This window comes from Euprymna scolopes, chromosome 22, assembly GCF_053919585.1.
Source record: "Euprymna scolopes isolate OS-2025 chromosome 22, ASM5391958v1, whole genome shotgun sequence".
Classification (NCBI taxonomy): Eukaryota; Metazoa; Mollusca; class Cephalopoda; order Sepiida; family Sepiolidae; genus Euprymna; species Euprymna scolopes.
Genome location: NC_136503.1, coordinates 41645527 through 41671542, shown reverse-complemented (window position 1 = coordinate 41671542; position 26016 = coordinate 41645527). Strand labels below are relative to the sequence as shown.

At 34.6% G+C, this 26016-nt stretch overlaps 2 protein-coding genes across 2 annotated transcripts in view; one reads left to right on the top strand and one right to left on the bottom strand.

The window, feature by feature from the left end:
* LOC145243374 (GPI inositol-deacylase-like) overlaps nt 1–19583 on the bottom strand; it is a 505392-nt gene extending 485809 nt beyond the window's left edge. The window contains exons 1-3 of the mRNA XM_080106197.1: nt 18823–19583; nt 9018–9085; nt 6828–6848 (exon numbers count right to left, since the gene is read on the bottom strand). Of these exons, the coding sequence (XP_079962323.1) occupies nt 6828–6848; nt 9018–9085; nt 18823–18957 (224 nt within the window). The 5' untranslated portion in view covers nt 18958–19583. The remainder of the gene's footprint in view (nt 1–6827; nt 6849–9017; nt 9086–18822) is intronic.
* A 738-nt stretch (nt 19584–20321) lies between these two features.
* The window catches only part of LOC145243375 (COMM domain-containing protein 7-like), a 30248-nt gene continuing 24553 nt past the window's right edge, over nt 20322–26016 (top strand). Inside the window, exon 1 of the mRNA XM_080106198.1 lies at nt 20322–20477. Coding sequence (XP_079962324.1) covers nt 20388–20477 — 90 coding nt within the window. The 5' untranslated portion in view covers nt 20322–20387. The remainder of the gene's footprint in view (nt 20478–26016) is intronic.

The window sequence follows — 26016 nt, the reverse complement described above, 5'->3', positions numbered from 1 at the left end:
ATGGTAGTGTCATCAGCATAAATGCCTCCGAAGGATGTAAGAATACAATTACATAAAACTTTTAATTGATCATTGGTGAACAAGAATAAGAACAAGCTACCGCCATAGATTAAATTGAAAATTCCTTACAAATTCTACGATTTTTATATAATGATTCCCAGTGTTTAATGAGACACATCTGAAGTAGATTGGAGGTTACATCAGCTGAAACGTTGTGAGAATAACATCCAAGTCAAGCACAGAAAATTATAAAAATTAGCTAAACTGGGAAAGGCAACATTAAGTTTACTAAACCAACATCTTATATAAAATTTTATTTAATTTGAATTTTTTTTTACTTTTAACATAAAACGCCTCTTGGTTTCAAAGTATTTAAAAAGTTTGCAATCATCTATAACAGGAACTTTTACTAAAGAAAGAAATTGGGGAAAATTAGACTAATTTTCCTAACCAATTCAAATTAATAGATCGCTTTAAATAAATTCATTTGACAAAAAGCAACTATTAACAAAGTTCTTAATGACACAAAGACAGAGGGTCCTGGATATGACCTTAAACTATATCCAGTGGTGACGCCCCAGCTTGCAGGCTTTGGGGGAGTGTGGAGCCACCCTTTAATTGCCATTGCTCCCAGGTCCACTCTAACCCGGAGTGGTAGTACCTGTTAGGGTCCCAACTATGGGTTAATTAGAAACCGACTTGAAAACAACAAATATTTTCTATTAAAAAAAATTTCTTCTGAATCTTTGGAGTCGGCATTAAATAACCTGAAATGGGTTGATATGCCGTAAAACAAAAACAACCAACCAAGAAAGACAGAGCTATTGGGCATTTTCTTTAGAGGCAGCAAACTTTCAATTGACAACTATTTTCTTTAATTACAGATTTGGCAACTATCGGTTATTTTAAATTCAGCTTGGTTTAGCAATTCATCAAGGGATTCAAACAGGATGGAACTATATGTCACACAACACATAATACAATCAATTTACTAAGAGAAACATTTGATGAACAAATCATTTCACGAAATGGAGCTGTCAATTGGCCACCTGGTTCATGCAATTTAATTCCATTAGATTATTTTCTTTGAGGATATGTAAAGTCTCAAGTCTATGCTGATAAACCAGACACAATAGACCACTTAGATGACATTTGATGCATTATTGTGAAATACAACTTAATTTAATGGGCAGAGTGTTGAAAATTGGACATCTAGATTATGGCATGTATATGAGAACTACAGAGGCCATATGCCAAAATTTTATGACTTGACAATTTTGGGCAGTGTGCTAGTTTTAATTTAAAGTTTCCTGCTTAAAAAAAAGAACAAAAAAAAACATTCTTTGCTATTAATAAATATAATTGAGACTTCATTGACAAACTATTTATACAGAGTGATCCAAAAAACCCCAAAAAACATAGAAAGTATATCTAGAACATATGCTGTAGAACGTAGAAAAAAAGGCCAAAGAGCCTAGTGTTTTGATGTGATGTCTTGAATATAATAAACTAGTTATGACCAAAGTTTCATTTCGTTTGGACAAAACGCTAAGAAACAGGGCCGAATTAGAGTTGGGGCCCGTTTTTTGGGGGTCAACCTGTATAAGCAACAAAATTAAAACTGAATTGCTTATTTAAGATTCACAATATCATTGAACACTTTTGGCATCACTGCTTTAAGTTTCTCTATTGAGAAACAGACTTGTATTTATCTGTGGCTTATCTATTTACGGTCAGTGATCTGGTATTTGTCTGAAGCCGAAACTATACTAACATGAGCTTTTAATGATCTATTCACTTTATGTTACTATTCCATACCAATGTATTATAGTGTTAAATTCAGGAGAGGGAATAGTGTAGTATCTGTTCTGTTGTCACGAGACCATCCTTCATGCATTAACTTTTCCTTTGAGGGAAGAGAGTGTAGTACATGTTTGTTCATCATATATGCTAGCTAAAATATACAACCAGAAGGAGTACTTTTTTTTTTCTAATATATATAAAACAAAGATGTGTGTGCCCATACATTACTTGGATGATGATGATGAGGAGGAGGACGATGAGAATGACAAAGATGAGGAATCCCTTAACCCTCTGGAGCTGTGGGGGCGCTACATTATTTCATACAGTGTATCCTGGACACGAATAGCCTGGCGCCATTCATTCCTCTCCAGACTCCAGAACACATACAGCACCTTATATTACCAAATAGTCACCCATTTTAATAATGACCAGGCTCAACATCACTTAACTTAGATGATCTGATGGGAACTAGTGTATCAATGTGATTATGCCGTGTATACATTACTTGGCAATGGTTAATCCCTCAGCAAAATCAATACTATATTTAGAATCAATAGGTGCTTTAAGATTTCTACAACGTAGTTTTAAATTATTAGAAGTTTTTGTTTTATAATAGTAATCTGTGATAGAACAGAAAGTACTACCAAAGTCACAAACGATACATATTCGAATAGATTATAGTAAAAAGAAATACTGTAATATTCAATTGATTGGAGCCATCATAGAATCAAAAACAAAATGTTCTTTCATTCAACGAATCAAGGGAAATAACTCCATAAAGTTTTAAAATTATTTCCCTTTAACTAATTATTAGTTCCATGCAAATGTTTTAGTCAATTTAACATGTCTTCCTTAAAAAAAAACAAAAAAAACTGGTTTTGAAAACCTTTCTTCATAACAATAACGACCTTTTCTTTCTATAACTTGATTCAATCTGTCAATGAGCTTATAAATGCCTTGCTTGTAATATTCTTTCGGTTTTGATGTGATATCTGAATCTAACTCGTGTTCAATTTTCTCATGATTTTAACGTAAGGCAATTTAAATGATTTTGTAACCTTTAAAAGAAGTGATAATCCAAGGTCAAAAGAATACGCAAGGAGATCTTTGGCCAATAGTACTGTAAAAGGACAAGCATTGTCATGATGGAAGAGGAGTCCCTTTCTGTTGACTAAAGAAGCTTGTTTTCAGGCCAACATTGAGAATATTGCATAAAAATATGAATGATGCTTTAATAATCTGAAAGAAAAAGATTATAAATTAATGATGGTGATAAGTTTAAGTAATAACAATATTGATTAAAATAAATAACAGTGGTTTAAAATTCCCTTCTACAAACCAACAAAATCTTTTGTATTGGCCTCATCAAAATAAAAATAGAAATTAAAAATTAAGAATAAAAATGGTAATATAAGGAATCAGGAAAGGGAGCAAACACACACAGCAGTTTTTTATTTATTTATTCCTGGGCAATGCCAGGTAGCCCTATTAGTCTTATATAAGAAGTTGGGTTATTTTGTTTAATTTCATATTAACCTCCATAGTCATTTTATGTTCTGTTTCACTTATATAAATTGTTACAAAGCTAATTATTTTATTTTGTTCATAAAGAGGCTGAATAAGGTGATTCAAACCTTTCGCAAGTATTATTAGTTACATTATCATTAGTTACATTATCATTAGTTACAACTAAACTTTTTAGTCAGTTAAAAATGGACAAAAGTTGTTGTCCGTCAACTTAGAATGAGTGCATTATGCAAAACTGATGGTTGAATATGGTTATTTTGTAGTCATTATTTTTTAATTACTAATCACTATTAATCACTAACTATATCAGATACCATAATACTTAGTTCGTTGCACCTTATAACAAAGATCCATACAAAATTTCATGCCAGATCAGCTCAGTATTTTGCGATACAAAGTGGAACGGACAGGCAAACAAAGAGAAATATAATATAGAAATACCCTCATAGCATGCTAGACATTTTTTAATCCTCTTCTTCCTACTTTTTGTCATCCTCTTACTCTTGCGTCACTGCTACTACTACTTCCTCTTTTTCTCATTCTCCTTTTCTCTCGCCGTGTAAAAAATGCAATATGCCATCAAGCAAGCTAGATTATCAGAGCTTTAATATTTAATAGAGGTTCAACATATTTAATACCCAGGCCACATTGGGTAAATCTGCAAGTTTAGTATATTATGCAGAGTAGAAAGTGAATATTTGCTTTATCTTCACCAACCTTGGACCCTTCCCCCCCTAATTTGTCTTTTCGTCTTTACATTCCATAAGTGTCGTTTCTAACAAAGGAGTTAAAATTGTCATTTTCTGGATCAGTTGCTGTTATTTTGAATAAATGGTATGCGAAGATTTCCAATCCTCTCATAGCATACATCAACATTTAAGCGTCAATTCATCTCATTAACCCTTATCCTCTAGTAACTTTTTGTCTTGATAAGTGATGACTTGTTAGTCAGAAAAATATATAACGCATTAAATTTAAAGAGGATTATATAAATTTGAAACATACAAGCAAATTGAGGTGGGGAGGGGCATCCGATCATATTTTTTTTTTTACATGGAGGTCACCACTTATCAAGGCTCGGAAGCTACTCGGGGATAAGGGTTATTGTGTGTACAGTAATCAATGAGATAGTATTGTAGTAATCATTGGTATTGGAGATTTGATAAAGTGTCTTACTTAAAGGGGCGATTCATCAGGAATTTGTTTATGTTGGACTTGAAGACATCCCAGTTGTAGTCAGGTGGGAAACAAGCAAACGGAAGAGAGTTCCACAGGCGTGCACTTCTAAGATAGAAGCTTTGTTCATGGAATCTACGTTTTGAGGCACAGATGTTACTGTTAATGTTTGCTGTCCTGTTTATTATTTAGCTATTACTATTATTATTAAATGTTTCTGTTTCTTATTACTTTTACGGGTCTGTGTGTTTTTATCAACGTTCTTACTTATATACGTGCGTGTGTATTCTCTTATGTATCTTACGTGCAGTTCACTGTTATATGTGTGTGGGTATGTGTTCTTATCCTTGCACCGTTTCTTGCCTTGAAAGTCTTTGAGACGTGTACGTGCAAATGTATAATGCGTACATACCTGGTTGCCTTGGCCAGCGGATGATATCTTCTGGTTGCTGGTCTGCCACTTCGTTGGGAAGTGGTCACTGCAGACAGATGCATTGATAAACAACAAGATGGATTTGAAGCTTCAATCTTTTATTTCAAGGCAAGCCTATCATCTCAGACCCTGATTGTTGGGAGAGACCTGAAATCTCCGATCTGCATTCTCTGCTGCCTAAACCACTCTCAGCCCATGTGGTTGTCAACCGGAAGCCTACGACCACAATTCCTGTGTCACCCATAATTTCCAGTGCATGTCACCCCTAATTTCCGGTGCATTCTCTCTAGGTTGATAACTGTCAAACCTAACCTTTTGTGACCCTGCCAACTCGCTGATGGGAAATGAAAATATACTTACATAACTTTCTTTTTCTAAAACTACCTAGATAGCAATTAAGTTGGGATTCTCAATACTACACAGATAAAGAGTGGGGAAAATTACTGACAGTGATTTCAGTTAGACGGGTGTTTTTCGTGAAAGATTGGCGATAGGGGACCAGAGATTGGAGCTCAGACGAGCACTTACCATTGAAATAACGATAAAACAAAAACAAGCTCGCAACGTCTCTTCTGTAGGAGAGAGGCTGCAGCGAAGAGAAAAGAGCATCCCCCACTAAGCCACAAAGTCTATTTTGTACTCTCTCAAGGCAGGATAGGCTGTTTTTAGCAGCTCCAGCCCAGATGTGGCAGCAGTACTCCATCCTTGGATGTACTTAATTGCATCTGTAGTGAGATATCTTCTGGAGTGGTAGTGGACTATCTACCTTTCTCACAATACTTCTCAGTACTAGGACTTATACTTGAGTCTTTGGGGCATACAATCGAGGTATTTGCCCTGGATATAACCAGACCTCTCCACATCACTGCATACAAGTTAAAATGTTTTATTTGATACACGCAAAACTTTTTATAACATATGCAATCTATATATCTATAAAAGTGAAAATGTCTGTGTGTGTGCACATTTCCCTACCAAATAATGCTGTCAATTTTCGGTCTAGACACTCGAAATTTGACATAAGGAGTATTGAGATTTGGGAAAATCTTTTTAATCGGTTTTCGGTCAGAAATTTGGCTGTCAAGGATTCAAAGTCCAACGATTTGACCTTTGAAAACTCTACCAAACTCTTCCACCAATTTTGGGTCTAAACACTTGAAATTTTAAATGTAGGTTACTTGGACATGGATTAAACATTTTAATTTGATTTGAGCTCAAAAATTAATGTTAAGGGGGTCAAAATTGGGGTCGAAGTTAAAAAATTGACCTCTGTGGTCTCTACCAAATTACTCAGTTAATTTCTGGTAAAACATTTGAAATTTTACATAAACGGTATTCAGAGATAGGGCAAGCTTTTTTTATTGGTTTGGGTCGAAAATTTGAGGTGCCAAGGAGTTAAAGTTCAAAAGATTTGACCTTTACGGTGTCTAGCAAACTACTCAGCCAATTTTGGGTCTAAACATTTGAAATTTATACATAACGGGTATTCAGACATGCGGCAAGCATTTTAATCAGTTTTAGGGCGAAAATTTGGCTGCCAAAAGGTCAAAGTTGTAAGAGTTGACCTTTGCAGATTCTACCAAATTCCTCTGCCAATTTTGGGTCTAAGGATTTAAAATTTTAGATGTTAACGTAGACATGGGTAAAAATTTGTAATTTGATTTGAGACCAAAATAAATCTTAAGAGGTCAAAATTGGGGTCAAAGTTTTCAAAAAATTTATCTCTGCAGTCTCTACGAAATTACTCAAATTTTTGGTCTAAACATTTGAAATCTTACATAAAGTGTATTCACATGTAGGGCAAGTTATGAACGGTATCTAGGGCCCGAGCAAAGCCGGGTTGAACTGCTAGTTATAAAGAGATAGAAAATCTCAATGCCAGACTTACCTTAACGAATCTGCATAATACCTGAAACACATACAAAAATGAAATTAGGTTGCTGCCAAATTATACAAAAGCATCAGTTGAAACTTTCAATCCTAAAACGATACCAACAGATTTTACATTTTCATTATATTAATCTATTTTGTTTGAATCATTGAAATTTTTTCTTTGCTGTCATGAATAAATACAATTATTTTTATTATAAACTCGTTTATTACATGTAAAACAATATCGAAAAAAAAATGTAAATGATCTTATATGTTTTTATTATATCCATATAAGAAAAGAATTAATATTGAAAACATTATGATCAACAGAGATTCATTATTTGAATTTCTTACATGCATAATTCAAAATTATTCACTGTTGGATGGTATTCATGTTATAGCCAATGTTCTTTTTTTAATAACTTTTAAACTGCTGATCATTATCATCAAACTGCAAGTCATTATTTCTTATACAAACCGGGAGAGACTAGAATCGGTATAGTTTACTGTACAGAATCTTTTACTATGTATATTGACAGTACTCCCTACATTGCTTGCAACACATGAAAAAAAAAAAAATGTCAACCATAGGATTTACAACCTTTGTAACATGTCTGGTTAGAATAAGCTCTAATTATATCTCCAAGCGATGCATATGGATGACAAAAAAAAAAAAATGCATAGTAAAACACAGATTGAAATTATATAAGAATTTTATTATTATGGCCCCACTATGATTTCACATCGCAATGTAAGCAGAATCTGCAGTTGAATCAATGTCCAATGTCAACAAATTCTTTTAGGCCTTTATTCCATTCAATATTTTAAATCCTCTCATAATATTGTTCATCAACAAACTGACAATCTCATTAACCCTTATTCTCTAAAGGTAATTTGTGATTCCGTGTAAAAAAAACAAAACAAGCTGAACATGCGAAGTCCCCCTCCACAAGTGAAAAATTTACTTTCACCATGACTAATGTTTGTGCAAAATATTTACAAAATCCAAGATGTGGTTATCTCAAAAAAAAAAAAAAAAGAAGAAATATATGATCCTTGGCAAAAGCAACAAGCCACAAGAAAGAATTTCTGAAGTAGCAACCATCTTTATTAAGATGCAGCAGTTATAAGAGTTAATAGTTTATTCGTCGAATGATGAAGAATTATATGGTTGACAATGCTGAATGGAATGAATTAAATTTCATTGATTATGAGGATGGTTCACAAGTTTTGTTGACATTAGATTTGGAGATGACCATGTTGTAGGCCACAGGGAAACAATCCCATTGTTCCACAGATGAAGTTTTTGAAAAGAAATTGTTCATGGAATTTTTTTTTTATTCTTCTAATTGAATAAATGTAAAAGTTGTTCAATATCAATCACAAAGTTTACTAATTTGCATATTGTTTGTGAAAATGGACATTTTAGTAATTATTCTTTGTTGCTGATTTTTAATTAATGATTGTTTTAATTTTAATATAAAAAATAGTTCTGCGTTGCAAAAATCGTTTTGTTTCCTGGACAAATATTTAACATTTGTGTTCAAGTATGACCTTTTTTGTTTTAGAGAGATTTGCAACAAGCTGCAATCTATATTTTGATTACAAATAAAAGGGCAAATTTCAAATTTAAAAGAAAAATAAATTTGTATGGAAATTATCAAAATATTGATGTTTAGTCATCTATATGAATAAAGGAGAAAGGTGTGTCATCTAACCCAATCGTGTATTTCGGAACAAAGGAATTTCAGGGAAAAACATTATGCACTTATGCGTCATGTCGAAATTAGTATAAATTCCAAACTTTACAAAACATCATCCAGCAGAAGACGTGCTAACACAAATTTAAAAAGCGTGCAGTATTATTAAGAATAAGCAAGATAGTCAACTTGAAAGCAGTTATCTCCTCTCGATTTCAAGCATCTAAAGGGTTAATTTACAGTGAAATTGCAACTTTGAATAATTCTGTTTTTACTTTTAATTATTTTTCTACTGAACCATTTTTTCATAATTTTATGAATTTATTACTAATTTAAGTACACGTAATAATATTTTCTCTGAAATGCATTTTTTCAAAGACACATTATAGTAAAGTTGCCCCCAAAGTTATGAATAATGTGCATTATTTTAAATTCAAGTATTTCAAGTAATGAACTTTGCAAAGCCAATTAAGTTATTTAAAAATAAAACGATAATTAAAACTTACCCTTCTCCATAGACATACAGATTATAGCGTGGAAATTTGGAATTGAGTTTTGATGAAAATGGAATTTTCTGAAAGGAAACAATAATAAAAAAAATTAATTTCACTATTAAAAAATTCACATCTATTTACAAAATAAAACAGTGTTGTTAATAATTTTCTTTTTAATAAAAAACGTTAAACCATTGGAGATAATGTTAAGTAGGTTTTAGCCATACAGTGAATGTGGTATTTTGCTGTCTGAAACTGGCTTAGAGAACAATAGCTCACTATTATCCCACCTCACTCAATTCTGGCCTTGTGCCGCATCCTATTATTTTATAAAGAAATGCACTATGCTATGAAAAGTTTGGTAAAATTTTAAAGATAAATAAAATCACTACAGGGTGGAACGATAAATTGGTCGCTGCAAAAGAAAACGCTAGAGCTTTATTTTAAAACTTTTATTGAAAAAAATCAATTTAAGTAACTTGATTATGTAGTAGAGCTAACATCAATGTAGCCGTCTTCAGCCTCACTCACCACCTCGATATGTGTCCGGAACTGGGAGCATACTTTTTCCACAAGCGCCAGTTGGAGCTCGGCAAATACTTGTTGGCTTTGGTGTTATAAGAGGCCATGTTGCTGATGTTCTAACATGTGACTAAACAAAGTAGTCCAGCAAGTTCAGGTTGAGGGATAAATGGGGGCTGCCACACCCAGGGTCTGCCAGCAGCCACGTGATTGCACCAGGGGATCACCACACTCTTCAGCACATCCAGGTACACTTTAATGTTGACTTTCAAGCCAACTTCAAAGATGTAAAGTCGCATGAATTGACTCACACTTGAAACCACATCTAAGACCATAAACATGACCGAAAACTTCATTTAGCTGTGTCCTCAAGGGTTGAACAATTTGCATTTTGAAGGTGCTGGCAATGGTCCTGTTTCCATAACTTGGATTGGTAGAGAGCAGGAGTTGTACAATGGCGCATCTCCGATCTTACTCATTGCATATTGTGTCACTTTCAGACATGACAGAATGCTCCTATCACTCTTGGGATTCGTACACAACTGACCAACTAATAGATGGTCTGCAACAAAAAAGAAAACCGGTGTCCATCAAGCAGAAATAGAATCATGTCTTTTCTGGGACAACAATTTTATCATTTCACCCGGTAAATTAAAATCAATAGAATTTATTTACCTCCACTCCAAAAGGTTAGACACAAAGTCAGATGAGAATTTGAAAAATCAGCGCTCTGGCTTATAAAAATGCCTGAACAGCCAATGGGGCTGTTCAGGCATTTTTATAAGCCAGAGTGCGGATTTTTTTCTGATAGAATGGTGGAGAGTAAAATGACTGAAAGAAGCAGCACATATGCTGGGGAATAAGCAATTACTAAGTAGACTTAGTATAGAATTTAATACGATATGGGAACCATTAATTATAAACAATAGATAATATATACAAGTAAGTATAAAACATGAATATACATACATATATATATATATATATATATATATATATATATATATATATATATACATATCATATATGTATATATTTTTGTTGATTTTGTTGTTGTTCCTTCTTATGAAACGGATTTTTAATTTAATTATAATTTGATTTTTAAATTTTAAATTATCAATCACATTACTTAATATTGAATTAGCTCTAGGACATTTACCTATCGAGCTTATTATATATCTAAATTACAACGAGCACTTTCTCTTTCCTGTATTTTAATTAAACTAGTAATTTCACTGTTACATTAAAATACACTCAGCTCTTTAGACTATTGTTCTAATCTCCTTTAAATTATACATATTATATATATATACACATGTTAATACATAGTAATAATTAGTGATATTTACAACTAGAGATAAAATAGGTTTAAGGCTCCTAAGATTTGTACTAAAATTGCCCGCAAGGACCCATGGTGCAGTGGTTAGAGTACTGGGAAAAATCAATTGTAAAAAGTGAAGGTTGAAGGTTCAATAAAATTGCGAATTACTTGGGACCTCTAACCAGTCATGGCTGACGGAATAAGAGCATGTTACTCCCGTGAAGTAAATAAAGGGTTCCGCTCAAAATTCTACACAAATTTACGAGTTCGACAAAAACATTCCTGAGTTTGACAAAATACACTTGAAGAAGGTCAGAGGTTACATCGACCAAAACGTAGTGAAAATGACATTCAAGATGAGAACAGTAGTCTGATGACTCAAAATAATACAAATAACCAATCCTCATCTAAAAAATTTAAAAAACGTCAAATTTGTCGTTATTTGTTTTATTTTTTATTATTTTATTTACCACATGCTTTAAAAATTTTCAACTAGTGTGGAATTTCCACGGGTTCTGCTAGTATAAATTAATAAAGATACGATCAAATTGCTTCCAATCACCTCAGATTCTGGCGGCTTTTCAGCTCTACGATTACTGATCAACATTAACTGTTGAAGTGCAATCATAAGATTAATTAGACACAAGATTTTATTTTCCTTTAGACTTTTATTCATCCCAAACATTGCATTAGGGGCTACTGTGGTATGGACCAGATTTATTTATAGGGAGCAACCTGGATGGGGAACTTAGCAGAAAGATATTTGTTCACATTTCATTTAAATTTCTGGATGTTGGTAATGCTAGAAAATGGGGAGCAGGGAGGGAATTACAAAAGTAAGCGGTCCAAGGAAAGAAGCTATCAGAACAGAAAATCTTCTGGTATCTACAGAGCTCTACAGTGAAGGGGTGGAATATAACAGCTAGTAAGGTAGGTTGGGGTATTTTCGTCCAGGGGTAACTGTCAACCCCGAAAGGAAAACTGACAGAACTCCTCTTCACTTAAGCACCGTGATTCGCAACAACAAATCTCAGCTTTGATCTCTTCTCTCAATTGTCTGCCCTCCTTAATTTATTCATCTCATATGCAAAGTAATGTCTATATAAAACTATTCCAGCTACAAACACAACTTCTTAAATTCTTGTCCTTTCTCAGATTCCCGCACTTGACATGTCAAACAGATGTGCTGCAACTTGTGTGAGTAGTTTCTTCTATTACCCCTACAAGTGCAGTAAGTTCATTATAACACATTCTGCGAAAATACTTAAAATATGAGGATAGCAATGCAATTTTGCAGCAATGTGAATGAGGTCAGAGTTTACCATTTTACTCATAGAGGTAGGGGCTGGATTCGTAACTTGCCTCAATGCACTAGTGTATAACTGAACACAACACACTTGATAGGATGTGAACTTGACATAGCTGATTCCATGGTCGGTAATGATGTCCATAAGATCAATAAAGCACCCTCTTTACAGAGTTGTGATAGGGTTACCGATTGATCATTTTCCAATCTTTACCAGCAGAATTTTCTGCGTCCAATTAAACTTACAAAAATAACAAGTGAAGCATGCATGGTGAACGAGGCATAAAAAAAAAATGACTAAGTTCAGCATTTGCCCCCCACTCCCATTTAGCCCTAAAACTTCCCAGAGGTCATCAAATCCTGGTGAAAATGAACAAACGGTGCAGTTTTAGGCCTTAACATATGTAAATTTGAGTTCTGGACCATGCAAAAAAAAGAAATGACCAAGTCCATCAAACAAAGTTAATATTTTTTTATTGTTTTTATTCAATTCAGAGAAGAAAAAAAATATGGATTTAGATTTACTACAGTTCCCAAAAAATCAACAGGTTCACATTTTCCAATTGTTTGAGGGGGAAGAAAATTTGGGGCACTGTAGAATCTTAACTCCTTGTTCAAAGGGAGGTAATTTTACTAAGAATTGTCAGAAAAAAAATTTTTTTTCAACTATTTTATTTAATGTAACAAAGTTTTATAACATTAATAAAAAAAATGTAAGGTGCTTGTGCACTTATTGAACCGTGCTATTTTTAAATAGTTTTTTCAAGTTAAGTTAAAGTTTTACGATAGCCTTTTTTATTATTATTAAATTGTTAGGTAAAAGTACAGCTTACTTACAAAACACTCTCCTCTCCTCATGTTAAGAATGGCTTTCTACATAACATTATCATTTCAGCATGGTTCAATAAGTGCACCAGTACTAAATGTAAAATGCGACGATATTGTAATTTTTATGAAACAAAACATTCGAGCAATTGTTATTTTTTCAACTACTTTAGTAAAATAGTTGGTACTCCTGCAGTATTTTACCCACCGATTTCACGATCTTAGCCGAGCGTTGACGAACGCTTTCGGCGTTAACGCCGACGAAAGCCGAGAATTCGGAGCTACGGTGCAAGAAGAACGCTAAAAGTATGTGAATAGCAACAACATTACAAGGAAAAGATATTACACACACACACACAACAAAATGGATAAAATCAATACAAAAAATTTGGATAAAATAAATCACAAACACTTACCGTAAGTTTTTTTAAAGTAAAATAAATTTATTTTGTTGAATATTTTTTTTTTTTTTTGGTTCATTTTGTTTTCCGATAGCTTTTTTTGGGGGGGGGGGTAAGCAACAGTAATAAACACTTCAATGGTTTTTTTTTTTGTGTTTTTAACAAAACGTTATTAAACAGTAACAACAATGTTTTTTTTTTTTTTTTTCAGTAATGTTTGTAGGGGGGGGGGACAACAATTACTGTTTATCTTTAGTTCCGACTGGAAGATTTTCTACTGACTGTAGAGAGGCAAAGTAGGGAGCAAAGGGTTTTCAGAGGATGTGGAAAGAAGCTCCTTCCCAAACCGGGTAGCCTTCCGCGATTTGATTTATTATGGAGACAAAAGAAGGGTTGTGTCCAAATTTTTGTCTCCACATAAATTCGCATAAATATGTTTCCAACAGCTCCCGTTTTTTTTTTTTTTTTTTTTATCGCTAAATTAAATAGCTGAAATGAAAGGCTGTGTATTTTTACTTTGAACAATAAAATAACTGAAATGAAACGCTATGTGTGTGTAATTTCAATGAAAATTATTCGTCTGCTGCGCGTTCGTTTGAAGCGCCCTGATTGGCTGATAGAGTATCGTACCGCTCGCCATGTTCCGGCGTTTTCCGACGGATGTCGATCAACGCTCGGCTAAGATCGTGAAATCGGTGGGTAAAATACTGCAGGAGTACCAAATAGTTACCTTACAACAATGAGTTAAGATTTCAAATTGGCCATTTTTTGGCTGATTGTGTAATCCCCACCACCTTGTACGTACATCAAGCATTAGTGTAATACAAATCAAGATTTGTTGGAACTGTAAATTGTAAACTGTACTAAAAGAGAAGGGGAGGGAGTTGGAGAGCGTGATAATTAAATCAAACATGGTGGGAAGTTAAGAAAGCGAGGAAAATATTTAGGCAACATTTTGGTACTTATAAAGATCAGTCCCTATAAAGATCAGTCCCTATAAATATTGGCTCTGTAAAGATCAGTCCCTATAAAGATCAGTCCCTGTAAATATTGGCTCTGTAAAGATCAGTCCCTATAAAGATCAGTCCCTGTAAATATTGGCTCTGTAAATCTGTGTAGAAAAAATAAGGGAAGGACCAATGTCAAAGAGGGGTTGGAGATTCAAGAAGGTCGGTTCTATCCTAAAGTGTCTTTGACTCTGCCATTTTATGTTGTTACTGGGAGGTGCTGGTGCTTGGACATATATCGAACATGTCCTGGGCCAGGTGGGTTTCCATTGGTGCTAGATGAGTAGACACACCTTCCTATGAGCAGACAGGAGAAAGGAACTAGTAGGCGAGTGAAGGTGCAGGCCTCTACTGAGCAGTAGGTCTAATAGTCTTGAGAGGAGGGACTCGACGATCTTCAGGTTACCAATTCCTTCCGGCTCCTAAGAATGCGCTGCTTTCTTTTCCACAACATGAGTAGCGACGACCAAATTTCTGATGTTAACTGATGACTAGATTCCACTTAAGCTTTAACAAAATGGTATGTCCCATTTCAATATATGTATTATTATGTAGAATATTTACAAGATGACCACAGTTTCATTTGGTCCAACAGATATCCCGCTCCCCCCAAGTTCATATGAAATTTGGGAAAATGACATGGAAAAGAATGCGCTGCTGGTTACACTCTGGAACAATAGAAAGGGGTGTGAGTAATTAATATGAGGGGTACAAGTACAATACTATCTATCTCCCTCACCCACGTCGAGTTTTTTGCGGGCATGACAAAAAATTCTGAAGAAAATCTGTTTCAACTATTTACACTGTACAGGTATCAGTGAATTTTACTAGTGCTGGGAGCGCCGGCTGCGCGACCTGTTGCCTGGTTGAGTCTCAGCGATATCGGGGGCATTGTACGATGCCAGTCGGCGTAAAGCCATGGGAGGCTTCTTGGGGGTTGTGTGTATGGCAGGTATATGAAGCTGTGGAGAGGCCGTATGCGTGGTGTCTACATTCTGCATGGGAAGACCAATATGTGTTGACTCTGCTGTATGTGCAGGGTCTCCAGCTGTCGATGTGGCTGTGTCTACGGCTCTCTCAGGCGATGGGCCAGGGCTTGCGGGCGCGCCAAGGCACTTATCTTCCTCACCTGATGCTGATTCAGGGTTCCTTGCTGGAACGTTAATGGTAGGTTTTCCTAACTATTTCATCGCTGTAATCATATATGTGGCCACAGTTAGGCTCTTTACACTTTGCCGTGTACTGACGCAACGCGGCTTGACCTCGGAGGGTTGCAAGAAAGGTCCTGATTGGCGTGCCGGGGGCCTGTGTCAATTTGCTCAGCTTGATACGATGGACAAGAGTGCTCTCCTCCCTGACTGCCAGGCGCTTGATGGCAGCAAGGAGGTCTACCTCAGCCATTTTTGACACATCTTCGCGTAGGTCTCTCAGGAGGTCATTCATTAAATCCTGGTCACAACAGTGGAACAGTGCTGTGGCACACATTGAATTAGGTATGGCCATGCCGGTTTTATACATGGCCCACTGTCTTGTGAATGCAGACCATTGGTCGGGATTGCTACTGGCGCCGATGGACGGTGATTTGAGTTTTAGGGTCGGGACTGGGGGTTGTGTAGACTGCATTGCTGGAGGTGGGTGGGCAGTTTGCGCATGCAGCGTCATGGCAGCAGCCAAAACACTGGAGAGGGATTCAGGGAGTGATTGGGAGGTCCAGGTACATCCTGTGACTGGGCATGGGAGCTGAATATTAGACATGATTGTATTGACAAAAGTGTGTATTCAGCGGCGCATAGATGAGTAGACACACCTTCCTATGAGCAGACAGGGGAAAGGAACTAGTAGGCGAGTGAAGGTGCAGGCCTCTACTGAGCAGTAGGTCTAATAGTCTTGAGAGGAGGGACTCGACGATCTTCAGGTTACCAATTCCTTCCGGCTCCAAAGAATGCGCTGCTGGTTACACTCTGGAACAATAGAAAGGGGTGTGAGTAATTAATATGAGGGGTACAAGTACAATACTATCTAGGTGCACGCCACTTCATCAATAGAGTTCTGAGGAGTGCCGACGTTGTCAGGGTTCTGCAGTGTTTCCTGTTTGCCTAGTAGTTTCTTATATTGCGTCAATTAAGGTTACATGATGCAGTAGGTTGCTAACAGTACCTCGGTGAGCACTTTATCTGTTACCAGTTGGTTGCCGACGTACATGCACCATTCCAAGTCTGGGAATGATAATGAGGTATGCTGTGGATGGGGGCCTCTGCGGGATGCGGGTATCGTTGGTTCCTTTCGGAGCTATTCCAACAACTCACCACAGAGTCGATGCGTCATATTTCTTCATCTAGCTGTTAATTGACTCCCGAATCGAGGTCGTGAAATAACAATCATTTTGCAACCTTGATATTCTTGAACCATCCAGCCCAACTCTAGTCGGAATTAAATTTCTGACATCTGATAAGTTATAACAGTTAAATGTCACATAAAATTAAACTCCGGTTCTTGAAACGGAAACCAGATAAAAACATTGGTGCTTACACACTTACTGTATCGCGCTATTTTTAAAAGTAGTATTTTCAAGTCCAATTGAAGTTTTACAATATCTTTTATTATTATTATTAAATTGTTAGATGAAAGTACAGAATAGGTACAAAACTCCCTCCCCATATTAAGAATGGCTTTCTAAATAATATTATTTCAGCACCAAAACATTTGCTGATGGGTATTTTTTGGTAAAAGTATGCCGGTTGACTACTTTTAAGAAGTTGGGTATTTGTTATCGAACGTATTCTGTTTTGGGATTAATTATTTAGAAACCTATTGGTGCTAATGCACTTACTGATCCGCGCTATTTTTTAAACCATATTTTAAAGTTTTATGATGTTTTTTTTATTCAATTGTAAGGTTAAAGTACAGAATAGGTACAAAACACCCTCCCCATGTTAAGAATGGCTTTTTAAATAATATTATTTCAGCACGGATCAATAAGTGCATATGAGTACCAACCTATTATTTAACATGGGAAGAGAGGGCGTTTTTAAAACAGTTTTGTAACTCTTCTGTACTAACAATTTAATCCCAAATTCTTAAAGGTAAGTCTTCCGGTGATCAACCAGCACACTTCCACCTATTAAAAATTTTTTTTTTTACCTCAGCATTCACCGTTAAATTTACAAATTGAACAGGTTTTGGGTATGCTGAAACCAAATCATATATAAATTTGTGCAGACAAGCAGTTTTCTGGAAACTAAGGCCATCATTATTCAATGTAATCCATTATATTTTTACCTGAGGCCATGTTTTTTTTCTAACTGAAAGTATTAATGTGCATGTGTGTTACAAAACACCCCCGCCTTCCGATGTTAAGAATGGGGACGCCACTAAGATTTATTAAGTAATACATTGGTATAAAATGCCTTAATATCCAGAAAACTACTTGTCTGAGTCAAATTTAAATATGATATTCGTTTTCAGCATACCCGAAAACCTAAAGTAGTCATTTTAAAGATGATTATTGAGGTGGAAAGAAAGTAAAAATTTACCTGCTCAGGTATTTACTTATTTATTGCATTTTATTTGTTTGTCTCATATATCTACACATTTATTAAATTAAAAAAAAATCGCACTGGAAAGTAATTAAAAAATAAAAATACAATGCAACATTGCAACAATAGTTGTAACAAAATAGGTTTTCTTTGGCGACGGGAGGGGGGGGTATTTTTGACCATAACCTTTTGCAGTCATATAATTTAGTGTTTGCATTTAGACTTTTTTTTTGCGGCTTTCAAAGCGTAGACTGCTCTGACCATTTCTTGTTTGTTCTGTAAATTGCAATTAAGAAACATTTCGGGCCGATAAAAGTATTCACGTTTTATTTATTTTTCGTTTCAGAAACCCAAGTTTAATTTTGTATAGTTGACTTTGGAGTAACAAATGTTATTGGCCCAATATAGAGACTACGGTCATCGTTGACCGTGAGATTACCTATGATTTTTTTTTCTTTTCTTTTAGTGCGTGTGAAGGGGGTGGTGGGGTGGTGTTTGTACAATTCACGGACCGTGCTTTTTTTTTTTTTTTTTTTTTTTAAAAGGATTTTCGAATTAAGCTCAATTTTTACAGAATCTCTTGTTTATTAAATTGTTAGGTGAAGGCCCAGAACAGTTAAAAGCTCCCCACCCGATGTTAAGAATGGCTTTCAACAGGGCCCGTAAATTGCCCAGGTGACTTTTTATTTATTTATTAATTCCTCACCACACCCTGGCCTAAATAGATTTATTTTATTTTTTTTTATAAATAAGTTTGTGATTGCAACGATAAATATTAAATAAGAAAGAAAACAAGTTTTATTTCCACTGATATAGCGATGCCCATTTGACCTCGTTTTTACACTGACCTACGGTAACGGTGAAAACATTTTAAAATTGACGCCCGGACATTTACTCACAATGTATTGCGGATTTTCGTACATATACGTCATTTCACAACCATTCGGCTCGACATTGATGAGGACATCCATTAATCCAATGCTTAAAGCCGCAACAACGATCAAGGAGACGATTACTTTCCACAAACTAGACATTGCTGTGTTCTTTTCAACTGGTTAAAAAGATAAACACGCTGCAAATACCGCCATTGACAATTAAGCCGGTGTAAAAACGCATGGCTTTATCGGTGTCGAGGTAACTCGCTCCTCGTTAATTATAGTTCCGCCCAACTTGCAGTTTGAAACAGCAATTACAAAACATTTTTCATAGTTATGAACACAGATTTTTTTTTTTTGGTTCTTGCATTTATAGAATACTTATCTGGGCTTATTTTGGATGATATAATTTATGGTTTTTAATTTAGAAGTATGTAAAATAGGACCAAGTAGTTTGTAAGAAAGGTTTATTTTAAAATAGTACAAAGTACAGACAGCGCCGACAGCGGTATTAAATCAACGCTATTATTAATAATCACGGTTACGGGTTAATCGAGAAAGGGAAGAGATTTAAAAATAGATCCACTACTGACGCACATATTTGGTTTTTCTTGATTTATATTTATTAAAAGTAAACCAATTTATGATTTCAGAATTACAGAAATTATACACGAAAAATATTCTTAAAATTTTGTTTTCTAAAAATAAATAAAAATGAAATGTTTTGAGAAAAATTTATTAAAATCATCTTTTAAGGGCTAACGTTAGTGTGTGTACGACGAAAAAAAAAATACTTTTCGACCCCCCCCCCAAAAAACCCACAAATGAAACTTTGAATTTAAAAAAATAAAATTAGGTACTTGTGCATTATAATTTAATATAAATACATTTTAAGTAAAAACACTACTACGTTATTACGTATAATGTCGAAATTAGTAAAAATTCGGAAAAAAATATGATCGAATGATTTACTTAAAGTATTTTTTTTTTTTTCAAAAACAATAAAAATAAAAATATCGTTATTATCGTATATTCTCGACCCGCCATTTTCTATTTTAAAAATCTAAAAAAAAAATACAATTTTCCGTAAAAATTATTTTAAACTATGAATAACTTTCTACTAGATGACTTTTTATAATTTTTTAATATATTACTATTTTCGACATAGCAATTAGGTAAGTACTATTGTTTTTGCTTAAAATAACATATTTAAAAAGTTAATCCGTCGCCTCTATCTCAACAAGCACCAAAACATGTTCTTATTTACTTGAATGCTTCCCTACGAGGTCAGAATTAGACAAAAGTCGGTTTTTAATGTGAGAAAAACCCAGCTCCCCCAAAAGGAGCACTCTGGATAGGAATAAAAATTGTTTCAGTCATCAAGGATTTCTCCTCCACTGACCGAGGACAGAAAAGGTGAAGTGTAACATCAGAACAGATACTACCCTGTGATCTTTTCCAGAAGGCCAAAATCATGTTAACGAATACTAAAGAATGTATAAAAATACTAAAATTGTACGCTTAGAGTGATCTCCCTTTGCATACGCCACGAACAATTGCACGGATCACATGACCAGTGGACTTTCAAGATGGCCTTACATTTTGGAACTCCTCGCGATGACGTTCTCATGACTAACCTGAAAAATGACATGCAAGCTGTTGAAAAATTCAATAACGAGGTAAGTAATAATATTATCTATACTCAATAAGTAGATTCAAGCCGTTGTTGTTTTCAGACGTACAGCATTTTTGTAACCTAACGAGGCTTACTACTCCCTTGAAACAGTAGTTGAAAGCCAATTTGTTTATTATTGTTTTCGACGGTTCATAATAAAATTCAGAATAGAATTAGAATAAATGTTGCTGTAAACATGTTATTATTAGTGACAAATTATTTAAAAGTAAATCTAGTTAGGGAATTAGTCAAAGACAATTTATTTGGGTTTATCTACTCAATTTGGGGCGTACTTGCGTTAAATGTTACCGTGACATTTAATGGGTGGGTTCTAACGGTATTTATTTATTTTTATAATTTTTATGCCATTGTCAAGACTTCAAAGCTGCAAGAGACGCATTATGGCTATCTTTTCTTATTTTCGTGCACCGCTCGACATTAGTTGTATTTCAAACTGAATAAACGTCTTAAAGTAAAAACTCTTCCAGCTAGGTAGAAGACGAACTGGGTTTGTATTACTTGGACACATAGATTCGAAAAAGTTGCAAAAAAAAAAAAAAAAAAAAAAGTTATCAAAGGCAAGATACGTTAATTTTCTACCTAACTGGATATGTTTTTAGGGAACTGTCTACTCTTTTGACTCCCAATGTTTCGTCTGCTAAAATTTTTTTTAATCATTGATTACGGTGTAAGCAATGTAGCAATGTAAACCATTAATTCAAGCGCCGCTTATTATGGATTTAGCTGAATATGATATTAAAAATCACTTTTTGGTACTTATGCACTTATGTTGCCGGGAAAGAAAGCGGTTGTATTGTAACTATTCTGTACTTTCACCTAACAATTTAATAAGCAAAAAGATATCGTAAAACTTGAAGGACAGTTTAAATACATTGGTTTAAATTTAAAGTGTTATGTAATTATTAAAAAGAAAATTTAGTTGCGCTTGTGTTTTATTTCCTCAATTTTGAATAATTTCTCAATTATGAATTAATTCGCGTGTACCTCTTCTTTTTTTTTTTTATATTTTTTTAAAGTATTTTAATCAGATTATTTGGTCTGTCTTATTTGAACTGCAAAGAAACCAACAAACGAACAAAAGTAAACAAAATAAAATTACAATAAATAAATGTTACTATGACTAATAAAAGTTACTTTTCTACCTACATTGCTCATTATTTTTTTTATTTATTTTTGTTTTTCGAAATAATTACATATTTTAAATTTAAATCAATATATTCTAGGTACGTGCAAAAATGAATCCCTTTACTTAAAAATTCACCAAAAATTAGGAAATTAACCAATTTTAATGAAAATTTCAGTATTTATCAAATAATGATCGCGGAATATAATGAATGCCTTATTTTTATTTAAATCTTAGTGAAAATGTATTATTTTGTTTAAACAAAAAATACTCTTAGACAGTTTAAAGGCTTCAAAATCACACATAAGGAGATTTTGAAGTGTAAACTGTCAATTTCTGGTTATGATTAAATGTTAGAGTCAAGCAATATATTTCACTGTGTCAGATTTCGGTAAAATTACGGGTCTCGGGTATATTATTCGCTTAATCCTTTTTTGTTTTTTTAATTTTTTCTTATTTAGCGTCTACAGAAAGAAATCTGGTCAATTATACTTTAGAAAGAAATGAAAGATTTATCTAGCTTAAAAAAAGAAATAATGGCTTATAAGCCTGTGTCGAAAAACAGTATTTAACATGTGCGATTTATGTAAACACAAAAGATTTAGCACAGCATTAATGTATAAGAACAATTTAACAGCTAAGGTATATTTGATGTAAAAATTTAAAAATTCTTGGCTTATAAACATATCTTGATGTGTCACAGTTGGTTAATGTTTGTATTTGGTTTATTTTATTTAAAACGATTGCCTCTTGTAGAGAGTGATGATATTTAAAAAGTTGTGGAACGTTTGTTTTTGTAACGAGATGTAGATTCTGGAATAACAAATTGTCAGCTCTCAGCCAATGAAATTGGGTGAAATGTGAGAAGAGAGAATTTTTTTTTTTTTTGAATTGGAAAATGGAAAGATTGTTATGTCTATGAAACCCCATATGTGTCGACTGCAGAAATCCTCCAGGAGCGGTAGGAGGACTTGTTATTTTAGAGGGAAAAATAGGAACTACTTCCTCTAAAGATGATTGTGATATTGCTCCTAGGATGACATGTAGGATTTTATAATGACTAAATGTATCTACAATGACGTTCTACAGTTATGTAAGATAGTGGCCAATAGTCTAGACATAATATGTATGCGGCATCTGTTGTTGCAAACCTATGGTACTTTGGTCCAGACAGAGGGGAATTTCTGCAATTAAAATATTATATAGGAGATAACATTTCTTTTTGTATATTTGATTTTTCTTTTATCCCTCCTTTTTTTGTTTGTTTGTTGGCTTCACTGTACAATCCTTGAAGCATTTTCCAAATGAATCTTTAAATGATTCCTGATTAATCATTAAAATGAAAATGTTTAAAATCATCTTTTTTTGGTTTGATTGCAATTTATTCAATTGTGCGTAGATGCTGACTCTGCACTTTTACCTTGTTCACAGTTGTTAGTGTTTAAGGAAATTACCATCAACCGCAACGTTAAAGTAATAATGAAACTATATAATAATAAAAGTCAAAGTAGTTATCACTGATTATAACAGAACTGAAACTGGATAACACTTTTCCAGAAGTGCTATCTTTTTTTTTTTTTTTTTTTCAATCCATTTAAGAAAATAATTATCAAGCAAAACAAAACTTTGATATTTTTTTTCCCTTTTATTTATTAGATCTTTTTTTTTTTCTTCTAAAGAGCATTTTCCTTTTCATTGGTTATTCTTTGGTACCACCCACCATTTTTTTTTTCTTGTGGGTTACCCATGAGATTGTTTACAACATTTAAAAGAAAACAGTAGATTTTCCATCTCTCTGGTGCTACCAGATCAGGCTGCCCTGTGGCTTCCTGAGACGAAATGCACCTACATTGACGTTTTTTTTTTTTGTTTTCTGATCTTTTTTGTAAAACTTAATTATGTTCTGCAAAACCAAAAACAAAAACAACAGCCTATTCCCCCCCCCTTTTTATTTTATTTTTTCCTACCTTACTCCCGGTCCTGGATATGACCTTAAACTACATCCGATGGTGAGGTCCAGCTTACGGGCTTGGGGAGTGTGGAGCCACCTCTTAATTGCCATTGCTCCCAGGTCCACCCTGACCCGGAGTGGTAGTACCTGTTAGGGTCCCAACTATGGGTTAAATAGAAACAGATTTTAAAAAGGAAAAGAAACAACAAAAAAAGAAAGAAAAAGAAAACAAATATATTCTATTAAATTATCTATTTATTTATTTATTTTTTTGCCCTGTCGGTAGGGCATGAGAACAAACCGACTGTCCCCCTGCAGAGGGTAAAAATCCCTCAATGGGGCAACCAGTTAGCCGTGGGTTGCTACCCGTAAAGTCTTAGGACGTGATCCTGGTGATTGAGCGAACCTAAACCAGGATACATAGAAGTTTAGGCACCGCAACACATTACTTTGGCCCTTACTTCGATTAGACGGGCGGTCGGAGAGGCCCGATCCGACCAATCGGCCAGTCACGCCAAGCCCCACCATATATTGCCCATTCCAAAAACCCACTACTAATACAACACATCCCCCCTCTCCCACAAATAACCCTACTCCCTAATATATGATGGAAAGCGGTGGCTGAGGGTCAATCGATTAGGTGTGAATATCGATGACGAGGCTGTAAACCCCTCAGGATTGCTACAGATCCCATAAAAAAAAATTTAACGGCAGCCTACTAATAGAAACCCATAACGAAGAACAAACTAAAGAAATATTGAAACTAAAATTATTTGAAAACATCAAAGTCAAATGCTACAGACATCCAACCCTAAATACCTGCAAAGGAGTAGTGAAAAGCCACGAACTTGCACTTTGTCCCTTGGAGGAAATCCGGACAAACTTACAGAAACAGAATGTGTTAGATGTTCGCAGAGTTCAAATTAAAAAAAACGGTGAGAAAATCGATACCAATACATATATACTAACTTTCGATTCCCTCACCATACCCAAAGAAGTGAAAGTCGGATATATGAAAATAAATGTAGAAATTTATATTCCAAACCCCCTCCAATGCTTCAAGTGCCAGAAGTTTGGACACCATCAAGATCGGTGCACACGATTACCAGTGTGTGGAAGATGTGGAGAAAGTGGCCCACACATTGACTGCAGAAAAGATTTCAAGTGTGCCAACTGCCTGGGAAACCATGGCGCTGGCTCTAGATATTGCGAAATATGGAAAAGAGAAAAAGAAGTGACCAAACTAAAACATATAAAGAATATATCCTACCCAGAGGCCAGGAAAATCATCGAAACTAAAACATATGCAGATGCAACAAAAAAAACTAATCCAATCAACAATCAAAATGGTCATATACATGTAACGGATACAACTGACAAGAAAATTGACGTCCTAAGCAAACTAATAAAGGAAATGAAAGAACTATTAGAAGAAATGAGGAAAATGAATAGTGCAATGTCTGCAACCAATCCAAGGATAATATTAAGTAAAGACACTACTGAACCACAAAAAGAAACAAAACCACAAACCATTTCTACAAAAACAACCGAACAACCATCAAACACATCACAAGCCAGAAAAGAATCAAAAATCCCCCCAGACAAAAAAAACAAAACAAACAAAAACAGGAAAAGAAAGATCCCGATCTATATCTCGAACAGGGACTCCGACAGAAAATAGATTTGAGGGATTGGAGACGATGGAAGTTGAACACAATTCCAAATGATGAACAAAATATTACAATGGAATATCAGAGGGATAAAAGCAAACCAAAATGAACTCACATTATTAATAACAAATATGAGCCCAGCACTTGTCTGTCTACAGGAGACCTTTCTGAAAGAAAATAATACCATCAACATAAAACACTACACATCTTACAACTACATAAATAAAGATACGGACAGAGCTTCTGGAGGCACATCAATACTTGTGAAGAATGAAGTCCCTCAAAGACAAATAAATATAAACACAAACTTGCAAGCAATTGCAGTTTCAGTGACTCTACATAGAACTATAACACTTTGCTCAATATACATCCCTCCAAAAGATACAATCAACGAAACTGAGATAACTCAATTAATAAAACAACTCCCTAAACCCTTTTTTCTACTAGGAGATCTCAACAGTCACAATGTAATATGGGGAAGAAAAGAAACAAATAAAAAAGGAAAAGAAATAGAAAACATAATAAATAAAAATAATCTATGCCTCCTTAATAATCAAAACTACACCTATATGTACCCAGCAACAGGTACTTTCACCGCCATTGACCTTACCTTATGTGATCCTTCCATATATATGGACTATGACTGGAAAGTACACAATGACACCTGTGGGAGTGATCATTTCCCAATCATCCTGGAAAGTCTAAGTACTAGCACTGAACAAAAAACACCCAAATGGAACCTACATAAAGCGGATTGGGAAGACTTCCAGGAACAGTG